The 12,111-nt window shown below is 57.9% G+C and overlaps 1 protein-coding gene across 2 annotated transcripts; it reads left to right on the top strand.

The window, feature by feature from the left end:
* Window positions 1-564: 564 nt before the first annotated feature.
* On the top strand, window positions 565-10,377 carry FES (FES proto-oncogene, tyrosine kinase). 2 transcript variants are annotated; one of them, XM_037833093.1, is made up of 19 exons: window positions 565-719; window positions 1,180-1,401; window positions 1,612-1,785; window positions 3,121-3,217; window positions 3,357-3,540; window positions 4,850-4,987; window positions 5,077-5,196; window positions 5,358-5,480; window positions 5,606-5,792; window positions 5,914-5,997; window positions 6,568-6,777; window positions 7,026-7,148; window positions 7,492-7,545; window positions 8,143-8,261; window positions 8,600-8,694; window positions 8,790-8,913; window positions 9,194-9,351; window positions 9,505-9,627; window positions 10,041-10,377. In XM_037833093.1, the coding sequence occupies exons 2-19, from the start codon at window positions 1,189-1,191 to the stop codon at window positions 10,181-10,183; spliced, it is 2,469 nt and encodes an 822-aa protein (XP_037689021.1). In that variant the 5' UTR covers window positions 565-719; window positions 1,180-1,188; the 3' UTR covers window positions 10,184-10,377. The 2 variants fall into 2 exon arrangements, with proteins under 2 accessions (XP_037689021.1, XP_037689020.1); XM_037833092.1 differs by having other exon boundaries at window positions 3,354-3,540.
* The last annotated feature ends 1,734 nt before the right edge of the window (window positions 10,378-12,111 follow it).

Here is a 12,111-nt window from a genome sequence, read left to right as displayed (position 1 = left end):
GCAGTGACCTGGCTACCAGCTGTAGGGCTGAGGCCCACAGCGGGGCCTGACGGAACTAAGATGGCTTGTGCTAGGGACAGCCTGAGTCCCCAGCCCCAACCTTGAGGTGCCGCACTTCTGCCTGAAGCACAGGTGGCTCCGCACCTCTCCGCACTTCCCAACCCCTTTCCTCCATCTGGTTTCCCTTGGTATGGGAAGCGCCGGCCTAGGGGCAGGCACAGGAGCGGGCCTTAGCCATGAGGACCCGAGCGGAGAAATAGGCCTCTCCTTGGAATATTTTACTTGGAAATTTTATTCAAATAGAGGCTGGCGCCTGAGCTCTCCTTAGGGACTCCAGTGGGGTGGGGAACGCCTGGGCCCGGTTCCCCCCCTTCCTCTTCTGGGGCCGCCCGCCCCCGCCCCGGACACCTCGGGCTCTCCTGCGCCCAGCGCCCCGCGACCGCCCTCGGGGGACGCTGCCCCGCGCCTGGGGAGAGCCGCGCGCAGGCCGCTCTCCAGCACGGCCATTCTTTCCCGGCCCCTCCTCCCTTCCGTTTCCGCGGTCCAGGGCCGGCCGGGAGGCTGCGGCTGGGAGCGGGCGGGCGGGCGTCGGGGGCCCGCCCCGGGGCCTGGGCCAACTGAAACCGCGGCAGGAGGAAGCGCGGAATCAGGAACTGGCCGGGGGTCGGCGCGGGGCCCGAGTCGGTCCACGGCGGCCCCAGGAGCAGCTGTCCGCGCGGGTAACTCCAGCCCCGCCGCCCGGGAGGTGGGCGGGGAGCGGGGGGCGCAGCGGGCAGTGGCCGGGCAGGCGTCCCGGGGCCGGAGCTGGGGGCCGGGTGGGGGAACTGGCCCGCGGAAGGGCGGGGGCGGCCGTGGTGGGCAGGGTTCTGGCCCGGGCCGTCCCAGGGCATCGCACTTGTGCACCCTTGTAAGGAGTTCTGGGTGAAAGGGCCTGTGGAGGAGGGACCCTGGGTGGTTCCTGCTATGAAGCTGGGAAGAGGAGCCCTGGCACAAGGGCTTGGCCTGGGGCGTAGGAGGCCTTGAGGGCTGGTCTCAGGCCAGCCGCCTTTCTGTACATGGGGCTGCATTTCAGCAGGGCGGGACACTACCTCCTGCTTTCTGCAACCCTTCCTGGCCTGGCAGCCCCCAGTTTCCTTGCTGCTTCTCCGTTTCCAGTGATGGCCTCACCTCTGTCCCCAGGACGCTACCATGGGCTTCTCTTCAGAGCTGTGCACTCCCCAGGGCCATGGGGCAGTGCAGCGGCTACAGGAGGCTGAGCTCCGGCTGCTGGAGGGCATGAGGAAGTGGATGGCCCAGAGGGTCAAGAGTGACAGGGAGTACGCAGGGCTGCTGCACCACATGTTCCTGCAGGATGGCGGGGGCCAGAACCGGGGTGGAGTCCCCGACAGCCCCATCAGCCAGGTGTGTTCCACCTGCCCTAGGCGTCCTCATCCCGGGCCGGCCCTCGACGGGGGAATTCCTGTGGCTGCTTGGCACGGCTGCCCACGCCATTCCCCTCCTGGGGCCACTGGGGAGGGGTGGGAGTTGGAGACTGGCATGCTGGGACTTGGTATCTATTGTCTCTCATTCCCTGCTTCCCCCCCTCCCCAACCCACCTATCCTGGGCTGTAGTCCTGGGTGGAGATCACCAACCAGACAGAGGGCCTGAGCCGGCTGCTGAGGCAGCACGCAGAGGATCTGAACTCAGGGCCCCTGAGCAAGCTGAGCGTGCTGATTCGGGAGCGGCAGCAGCTGCGTAAGACCTACAGCGAGCAGTGGCAGCAGCTACAGCAGGAGCTCACCAAGGTGGGTGGGCAGTGCCGGGGCCTTTGCCTGTTCATTTCTGCCCTTCTCAAGCCTAAAAGGGCTGCTTTTGCACCAGAGCCCCAGATTCACTGGGGAAGTGGAAGTGTCTGACAGCAGGCTGGGCCCCAGGCATGCTCCAGCGCCACTGCAGCTTCTTCCCCTCTACCCCCATCTGGGCCGGCCTGCAGCAGGGCTTCTCCATGCATCTTCTGGGCACTTTACTGGGTGACTGGGCAGCGCTGGGTACAAAAATGAATGAGTCCTGGTCCTTGCTTAGAAGAAATTTAAAGATCTTTGCTTCTCCTCCCATGTGGCCCCATGCGGCTCTGGGGTGTGAGAGTGAGAAAAATGGGAGCCAGTCTATCATTAGCCCAGGCAGGACTTAAGCTGTTTCCCTGCCCTTGAACACCTGGGGCCGCAGAGATACCACTTGGTGCATTCTCCCCCCAACCCCCAACCACACCCCCCCATGCAGTGCTCAGAGACTCAGGTTGGCTTGCCTAGGTTTGAATCCCACTCAGCTCCTTGATCTAGAGGCTGTGATTTTGGAACTGGCTAATTATGGGGGTGCTTTAGTCTCCCCATTTAGTGTGCTGGTCAGGTCTCCCAACCCCGCCCCTTCCTCTAGTGCAGAGCCAAGCCTTGCTGCAGACCCATGGTGACCCCTGGTGGCCACCTTGCTTCACTCCTTTATCTCCCCAGATCATTTAATCCAGGTCTGCCTGTTTCCTGGTTTTATGGGAACATAACCATGCTCATTTGTTTACGAATTTCCTATGGCTGCTTAGAGCTATGGCAGTAGAGTTGAGTGGTTGCAACATAGACCATATGGTCTACAGCCCTAAAATATTTACCACCTGGCCCTTTAAGAGAAAGACTAGCCCCCTGATCTAGTCTCTATGCCCATCCAGGGACAGATAAGGGAAACTGAGGTTCAGAGGAGAGGGGTGGAGCTTTCCTAAAGTATCCCAGTGCATAAACAGGAGAACTGGGATGAAAACTGGTTTCAGACTGCCATCTGCTGTTCTTAGCACCAGGAACCTGATTTGCAGGGCCCAGTGCAAAAAGAAATTGTGGGACCCCTTGTTAAAAAATTACTAAGAATTTCAAGACAGCAACAGCCAGAGCCTTTATAAGCACGGGCCCAGAACCTGTCCCTACCTGCCGCCAGGATACCACTCTGTGGCTAAGAAGGGACCGGCATAGCCCAGGACACCTCTCTGCCTCCCCCCAGCGGCCCTGCTTCCCAAAGGTTCACCAGTTCTTCAGGATGGCACTGCCATCTCCCATTCCCTGGGGGCCCGCTGCCCCCACCAGCCTCTCCTCTCTCCCCAGACCCACAGCCAGGACATTGAGAAGCTGAAGAGCCAGTACCGAGCCCTGGCACGGGACAGTACCCAGGCCAGGCGCAAGTACCAGGAGACTAGCAAAGGTTTGTGGCTTCCCTCACTGGCTGCTGACTCCCAAGCCAGTCCTGGCCTGTCGCTGGGCACCCAGAGAGTGGGGGCTGCCAGTCCTATGTGCTGTCACCCACCCCCACCCCCACACCCCCACACCCCCACACCCAGCAGACAAGGACCGTGACAGGGCCAAAGACAAGTACGTGCGCAGCCTCTGGAAACTCTTCGCCCACCACAACCGCTACGTGCTTGGCGTGCGGGCCGCGCAGCTGCACCACCAGCACTACCACCAGCTCATGCTGCCTGGCCTGCTGCAGTCGCTGCAGGACCTGCACCAGGAGATGGCCTGCATCCTGTAAGCCCACACCCCCCCACCCCAATCCATAACAGCCCTAAAGCCTCCACTATGCCCAGAGCAGGATCCGGAAAAATCACATGAGAACAGGAGCTGGCCCAAGGCTAGTGCCCAATGGACTTACATCCAGATTACTTTAACCGGGCCCCTTGTTGCAGGGCTTTGTTGCATTTATGCAGTACTGTTCTAGGCTCTGGGAATCAGCAGAGAACAAGGTAGACAAAAAAATGTCCATCCTCAAGGATCTTCCATTCTAGTAGAGGGAGGAAGTAAAGTCGATAAATAAAATAGAATGCATGTGAGAAACAATATGCTCTGTGGAGGAAAGTAAGACCAGTTTTAAATAGAGAGTGGTCAGGGAAGGTCTTTTTGAGAAAAGGCCCAAGAGAGTGAACCATGGCAATAACTGGAAAGAGAACATTCCAGAAGAGGGAACAGCAGCTGCACGGGCCCTGAGGCCTGAAATATCCAAGGGATAGCAAGGAGGCCACTGTACCTCAGGCAGAATGGGGAAGGGGAGAGAGTGACGAGGGCTGGGGGTGCTGGATGGTAGGCCTTTGTGAGGACTTTGGCTTTGGGTGGACCAGAAGAGTGACAGGATGTGACGTCTGCTTTAATCAGATCGCTTGGGCTGCTGTGTTGAGAATAGACTTCAGGGGACAGAGGCGGGGCAGCCAGATAGGAGGCCACAAGGGCATGACTACTCAGACCCGGGTGACAGCAGTGTGGGTGGCGAGATGTGGTCAGATCCTGGATATAGTTTGAAGGGGAACCAGTAGGATTTCCTTATGGGCTAGAAACAGAGTGTGAGAATTGCCATTAACTGTCTTTGAGAAGGCTGTGGGAAAACCAGGTTTGAGAAAGAATACTCCTCTTCAACTAGTAAGTCCAGATGCCTGAGAAATGTCCATCAGGTCATTTCAAGTCGGTGGTTGGATCCATGAGACTGGGGAGGGGCAGAAACAGGGAGATATAAATATGGGGGTCAGCAGCACATGGACAACTTATATATTTATCAGTGGCCCTGGGCCCCAGCTTTTAGGCTGGCTGCCCAGACAGGGACAGTCGTAACTCACATTTACTGAGCGCTTCCTGTACACTGAGCACTGCCCACATGGTCTCATTTGATCCTTATCACCATCCCTGGTATACATAAGAGGAAACCAAAGATTGGGGAGAGACCGAATCATTTGCCTAGTCACATGGCTGGTAAAATGGGGAGGGCGGGGGTCAATCCAGGGCCGACTCCGAACCCCGAGTCGGAGGTCCTCAGCCACCCACCTGACCAGGGCTCCCGTCTGGGGGGCAGGAAGGAGATCCTGCAGGAATACCTGGAGATCAGCAGTCTGGTGCAGGACGAGGTGGTGGCCATCCACCGGGAGATGGCTGCAGCTGCTGCCCGCATCCAGCCCGAGGCCGAGTACCAAGGCTTCCTGCGACAGTATGGGTAAGGCCTTCCTCATGCCTGCTGGGCACCAGGGCTGCCGGGCACTGGGTCAGCTAGCTTGCTCAGTGACTGGGTGCTGACCCCCACAGGTCTGCACCCGATGTCCCACCCTGTGTCACCTTTGACGAGTCATTGCTTGAGGAGGGCGAGCCACTGGAGCCCGGGGAGCTGCAGCTGAACGAGCTGACGGTGGAGAGCGTGCAGCACACGTGAGGGTGGCCGGGCAGCTGGGTCAGGGTGGGGCCCCTGGCAGACGATGGAGGGGATGGACCCTTTCCACACAGAGCCACAGCCAGCCTCTGAGCTTGCTTGGCTCTGCAGGGAGGCATCTGGGGGCCTGACTCTAACTCTGTGCTTTTCCTGGGCACAGCCTGACTGCGGTGACAGATGAGCTGGACACGGCCACCGAGTTGGTGCTCAGCCGGCAGGAGGTTGTCACTCAGCTGCAACATGAGCTCCGTGACGAGGAGCAGAACACCCACTCCCGGGAGCGGTGAGTGGTCCGACTGGGTAGTTTCCAGTCCCTGGTCCCCCTTCTTCCTGCCTGCCTCTGCCCCACTGCTGGCCACTAGCCGAGCCCCTCTTTCTCACCCACCTCCCCCCACCTCCTGCCTGCAGGGTGCAGCTGCTGGGCAAGAAGCAGGCTCTGCATGAGGCGCTGCAAGGCCTGCAGGTGGCGCTGTGCAGCCAGGCCAAGCTGCAAGCCCAGCAGGAGCTGCTTCAGGCCAAGCTGGAGCAGCTGGGCCCTGGCGAGCCCCCGCCCGTGCTGCTCCTGCAGGATGACCGCCACTCCACGTCCTCCTCGGTGAGCGCCCCTCCCGCTGCCCGCTGCCACCGGCCACGCCTACCCGCCCGGCAGCGCGCCTCATTTTCACCCTCCCCCTCCCCAAGCCTGGCCACCCGCTGACGCCTGTCCCTGGCCTCAGGAGCAGGAGCGAGAGGGGGGCAGGACACCCACCCTGGAAATCCTTAAGAGCCACATCTCGGGAATCTTCCGCCCCAAGTTCTCGGTGAGTGGAGCCCCGTCTGGGCCTGCGCCCCTGCCCATCCTGAAAGGGATGGCCAGGTCAGGGATCTCAGAGGTGTTCCCTCTCACCCCAGACCTGGTGTTTTGGGTTCAGTCACCGGGGATGCCCTCAGAGAGGAAGCTCTGGCTAGGCGGCTTTTGTTGGGGATGCTCTCTCTTCCCTGGAATCCCAGGCTGCAGATGTCACCAGATCCTGCCGCCCCTGCTGCCCCTTCCTCTCTGCCACCCACATGTGCTACAGGGACCAGCAGCTGGAGTATGGCCCAGCTCTCCCTGCTCCGGGGCTGGTTGGAACAGTGCATCCTGGTGGGAGAGGGACAGGCTTGCTTTGGGGTCAGCCAGCCTGGGCTTCCCATCCCAGCTCTGCCTCAGAGTGGCCCTGGGAGAGTCCACTGCCTCTCCAGGGGCCCGCAGAGGGTCCCATGTGACACTCAGGTGGTTACGAGGACTGGGAGACATGCGGGAGACAGACTGAGCCCCTGCCGGCCCAGTGGCCTCCCACTGTGAGCTGGCTGAGTGACCCTTCCTCGCTCCTCCCCCATCCCCTGGCCAGCTCCCCCCGCCACTGCAGCTTGTTCCTGAGGTGCAGAAGCCCCTGCATGAGCAGCTGTGGTACCATGGGGCCATCCCGCGGACAGAGGTGGTTGAGTTGCTGACCCATTCCGGAGACTTCCTGGTGCGGGAGAGCCAGGGCAAGCAGGAGTACGTGCTGTCAGTGCTGTGGGATGGCCAGCCCCGGCACTTCATCATCCAGTCCGCTGATGTGAGTAGGGATCTCTGTCCCACCTCTCCACACCTCCCTTCCCTGCAGAGCTGGAATGCACCACAGAGACCACCCAGACCCTACCAAAAAATGGGGCCTAAGCCTGAGTGTGTGTCCTCCTCTGTGCACCGTCAGAGGGATGGGCTTTCTGCAGGTTTCTCTGCGCTAATCCCAGGCAGCTGCCTCCTCCCCCAGGGCTCTTGCTCTCCTCTCCAAGGCTGTTGACCCCAGGTCCCCCTGCCCCACAGAACCTGTACCGGCTGGAAGGGGATGGCTTTCCCACCATCCCCTTGCTCATTGACCACCTGCTGCAGTCCCAGCAGCCCCTCACCAAGAAGAGTGGCATCATCCTGAACCGGGCCGTGCCCAAGGTGAGCCTGTGCCCAGCCCGGCCCAAAGAGAACCAGAAAAGGAAGGGCTACCTGCTCCCCCAGTCTGGAGCTATGAACTGACTCTCCCCAGGAGGCCAACCTCACCCCAGAAGAGTTGGGACGTCAAGGCCGCCCCCATCCTGGGGGTCGTGCATGCAGGCAGGCTCTCACGTAGTTACGGTACCTGAGTCTGTGATCCTGATGTGTTCCATTTTATAGACCCATAAACCGAGGCTCTGAGAATTGAAGTAAAGTGTTGGTGGGAGAGAATTCAGCCGTTTGCAGGGTCCAGCATCCCTTCCCTTCACTGACTTCTGACTCCCAAAATCCTTCTCTTCCCCAGGACAAGTGGGCCCTGAACCACGAAGACCTGGTGTTGGGTGAGCAGATTGGACGGGTGAGCGCATCTCTGCCCCATGCCCGGCTCTGCCAGCCCCCCTGCCACCCACATTTCCCCTCCTCCAGCCCAAAACCCAAGTCATGCCTGAGGCCACCCTCCTGAGAGCTGTTCGGCTTCCCTGCCTCACTGATGGGCTCTCAGCCACTAAACACAGTCCTCCAAGAGACTGAGTGAAAAGTACCCACCCTGAGACTCCCTGGGAGGCAGCACCCCGACCCCCACCCCAGGACCCTGGGCCTCACCCCCACAAGGGTTCTTGTGTGCACAGGGAGACACACTCTGTTAACACGAGCCATAAAATACATGCTTATGAAACAACTCACTTTCCCAAGAATCCGAATGCTTTCAAACCCAAGTGAAAGTCATTCTTAGATGTTCCACGTCACTGAACAAGGGAAGTTGGAAGTGACTTTCTCTGCCCAGCCCATGCTAACAGTCTCGGTTCCACAAGTGGGGGTAAACTCCTAGGGATCTGGGACTGATGAACTTGGAGCGTGGGGGGACTGGATGGAGAAGGGATGGGGGACAAGGCGGGCCATCCCCCTAGAAGCCTGTGCAGGGAAAGACGTTGGTAGGAGCCACAGTCTATTTCAGGGGAACTTTGGTGAAGTGTTCAGTGGACGCCTGCGAGCTGACAACACCCTCGTGGCAGTGAAATCCTGTCGAGAGACGCTCCCGCCTGATCTCAAGGCCAAGTTTCTGCAGGAAGCGAGGTGGGTAATAAAATAATCATCACCCAATGTTCCGCGTATGAAGGGGTTTCTCTGCACGTGGCACTCAAAGTGCTTAGCTGCTGTGGCCTCATCTCATCCTTGCGGCCCCCTATTCAGGTCGTGAAGCCCCTGTCTTGCAGAGGGGTAGAGGTTGGAGAGGCCTGTGGCCCTCCCGAGGTCGCACGCCCAGGTCTGCTGGCCTTGGAGATCAAGCTCTTCTCTTCTCCCACCCTCCATTGGGTTTTCCAGGGTTCCCAAGGGCTCCCGGGGCTGGGGAGGCTGACGTGCACACCCTGTGGGTGGGAGCCCCGTGGAGCCTAAGCAGCAGGGCCCTGCAGGATCCTGAAGCAGTACAGCCACCCCAACATCGTGCGTCTCATTGGCGTCTGCACCCAGAAACAGCCCATCTACATTGTCATGGAGCTTGTGCAGGGTGAGCAGAGGGGGCTGATCTGGGGGGAGATGGGGAACTCAGCCCAGCCAGGTGGGCCCCTGCTGGAGGCTCAACAAGGTTTCCCCCACCCCCAGGGGGCGACTTCCTGACCTTCCTGCGGACCGAGGGAGCCCGCCTGCGGGTGAAGACGCTGCTGCAGATGGTCGGGGACGCGGCTGCCGGCATGGAGTACCTGGAGAGCAAGTGCTGCATCCACCGGTGTGTGAGGGGGGACAGCAGGCCCCCCGGCAGCCCCTGCCAGAATCAGAAGGGACTGTCACCCTTGGGCTCCTCTGACTTTTCAAGCCCCACCTCCCCAACCCCTCCAAATGTCAGGTATCAGCTCCAGAGGTGGAGTTTGTCTCTCCTGCATGACCAGGAGCCCTGGGGGACAGGGAGCAGGTTTTGTTCTTGGCTGTGTGTAACGTGCCCAGGCCAAGCAGGTGGCAGGTGCTTCCCGGCCGCTGGCTGAACAAGCCCTCTGCCCCGCCTTGCCCAGGGACCTGGCTGCTCGGAACTGCCTGGTGACAGAGAAGAACGTCCTGAAGATCAGTGACTTCGGGATGTCCCGGGAGGAAGCTGATGGGGTCTACGCAGCCTCAGGGGGCCTAAGACAAGTCCCCGTGAAGTGGACCGCACCCGAGGCTCTTAACTACGGTACCTGGTCCTTGTGTTCTTGTGGCTACAGGGCCGGAGGCTGGGCCCGGGGCCTGCTGCCCAGTGGCGACAGTTAAGGGCTCTGCCGTCCTCTGCCTGTCTTGCTCTGGCCCCGGGGACCAGCCCACTCATGCTGCCTCGTTCCCTCCTCAGGCCGCTACTCCTCTGAGAGTGATGTGTGGAGCTTTGGCATCTTGCTCTGGGAGACCTTCAGCCTGGGGGCCTCCCCGTATCCCAACCTCAGCAATCAGCAAACTCGGGAGTTCGTGGAAAAGGGTAAGGCAACCCCCTCCTGCGGGACAGCAGCCTTCAGGGTCAACCCTCTTCCCATTGGTCCCCCTGAACCCTTCTTGGTCCCCTAAACTTCCAACCTTCCCACTGGGGCAGAATAGGAATAATCCTGCAGCTACTGCTGAGTATCCACATAATAATGGGAATTATGTGCCAGGCCATATATTATTTCATTTCCTCATCACAACATGCAAGATAGGGATTAATATATCCCTTGCACAAGTGGAAAGACTGAGGCTTGCGAGGGTCACAGCTTGCTCGTGGTAGTTGAGGTCAGAACCCAGGCCTCTGGGTCCTTGGAGCAGTTGGTGAAGAAGAGTGGCTCCTGGAGTCCAGTGCTCATGGGGTGGTCCCCCAGTGGCCTCCTGATGCCCTCTGTGCCGTGCCTGTCGTCACAGGGGGCCGCCTGCCCTGCCCAGAACTGTGCCCCGATGCTGTGTTCCGGCTCATGGAGCAGTGCTGGGCCTACGAGCCCGGGCAGCGGCCCAGCTTTAGCACCATCTGCCAGGAGCTGCAGTGCATCCGGAAGCGGCATCGGTGAGGCCAGCAGCCTCACAGGCAACATGGTACCTGCTTATCAGCTCCAGCTCTCGCTGTCGGACAGCTCTCACGGCCCTGGGCTCTCCAGCCGCCAGCACCTGTGCCACCCGCAGGGATGCAGCTTGTGTCTGCCCTGCATCCTGCTCCTGCCAGTCTTCCTCTTCCGGGAGGAAATAATAAAACCACTTCTCCCCACTGGGTGCTCTTGGCATGTATGCTCCTCTGAGGGTCAGGACTCGGAAGGAACAGTGGCCACGGGAAGGAGGAGGGCAGGGTGGCTGCAGGCAGCCTCCGTGGGGATAGAACTCATGCGATTTGGTAGCCAAGTTGACTATGAGACATGAAGGAGGGAGAGCAGGATGATGTTCAGGCTTCTGACATGTCCTGAAATAGGATCACAGGAACAAGAGCAGACCTTGGGGAGTTCAGTTTGGAGATGTTGCATTTGAGGGACCTGTGGAGGTGTAAGTGTGGACTTACATGCCTGAAAGCCCAGACAGGGGTCAAGGCTGGCAACAGGTTTGAAAGTCATTAGCTTACAGGTATTAGAGAGTAGCCGCATTATAGATGTGTTTGACAGTCACGTAAGATTCAGGATGAGTTGAGAAGAGAATCAGGGAAAGTTTGAATTCCACTCAAGGGAGACAAGTGGCTGAAGAGGAAGAGAATCTTCCCAGAGAGTTAATCTCTCAGTATGTGTTTACTGAGCAATGGGGATGGCAGAGTGGGGGGCCCTCACCCCCCCCACAAATCTGACTGAAAATTATCTGAACCATTTCCAGCAGCAGCAGAAAGGTCAATAAGATGAGGGAGTAGAAACAAACTGGAGAAACAAACTGGAAGCAATGGGAAAGATGTATAGCCCAAAAGAACAAAACAGTTAAAAACTTTCAGGTAAAATGGCTACTTCTCTAGAAAGTTTAGGAAATAGTGGACATTTTTTTTCAAAGAGATAAAAGAGAGCCTTATCCCTTGCTTTAAAAGAGGATATTGAGTTAAAGTGTGATTAAATGAAAATATTAAGAGGCCAAATCATATCTGTATTGGAAGTGGTAAAAAAAAAAAAAGCAGAACTAAAGAACTTCTGCTTCTGGGTAGGATGTAGACGGTCTCCAGAGGCCGTCACACCCATTGCCACAACTAGGAAGAAACATAAAATGAAAGACTCATATTTTAAAAGACAGTGGAGAGTGATGGAAAAAATAACTAGAGGAACTAAAATTTCAAGGAGGGAAGAGTCTTTCCAAGGTGTCCTGGTGATAGATGGCTGTATTTGCCGATTTGAGGCATTGCTGAGGATCAGGCTTGGGTAAAGAAAAAACTAAAAGCTTTTAGCAGTTGCAGGAACTATGCTATGGGTTGGAAACTAGAGGAGCCCAAAATGCAAAGCCAGTTTTCTGCCGGGAACACTTGCAGAGTTTAGGGGCAGTGTGGAGGATGGAGACGGGGCTGGGCTGGGAAGGTAGTTCCCACAGTCTTGCAGTATTTAGAGGTAGGGGGCCTGAAACAAACGTATAACTGGTCTCCCCTTCAGGATATTTACCAGGTTTTGAACCTGTGTGGGTTGGGAGGCTAAAGAGCTAACCTCAAAAATCTCTGAAGAGCAGAACTTTAAAGGCCAAGAAAGAGATTAGCCAGGCTTTCCATTTGAAACCCAAGAGGGCCACTCCTGAGGGACAGGAACAATCTAGAAGATGATGACAGAATTTTGCCAGAACTGTAACTTCCCCAACCTGCCACAGTACTTGATTACTTTAAGGTGACCAGCTCCTCTGGAAATAACATAATTGAAATTGCAATAACATAATCTGAAGCCTCTATCCTTTCATACCCAATGTGTGATATGCAAGCAAAACTACACAACATGCAAAAAAAAAGGGGGGGGGGAGGGAAAGGGACCAATATATGAGGGAAAAAATAAACAATAGC

This window comes from Choloepus didactylus, chromosome 4 (genome assembly GCF_015220235.1).
Source record: "Choloepus didactylus isolate mChoDid1 chromosome 4, mChoDid1.pri, whole genome shotgun sequence".
In the NCBI taxonomy this organism is placed as follows: Eukaryota; Metazoa; Chordata; class Mammalia; order Pilosa; family Megalonychidae; genus Choloepus; species Choloepus didactylus.
The sequence above is the reverse complement of the archived record's forward strand: the minus strand, read 5'-3'. Positions and strand labels throughout refer to the sequence as shown.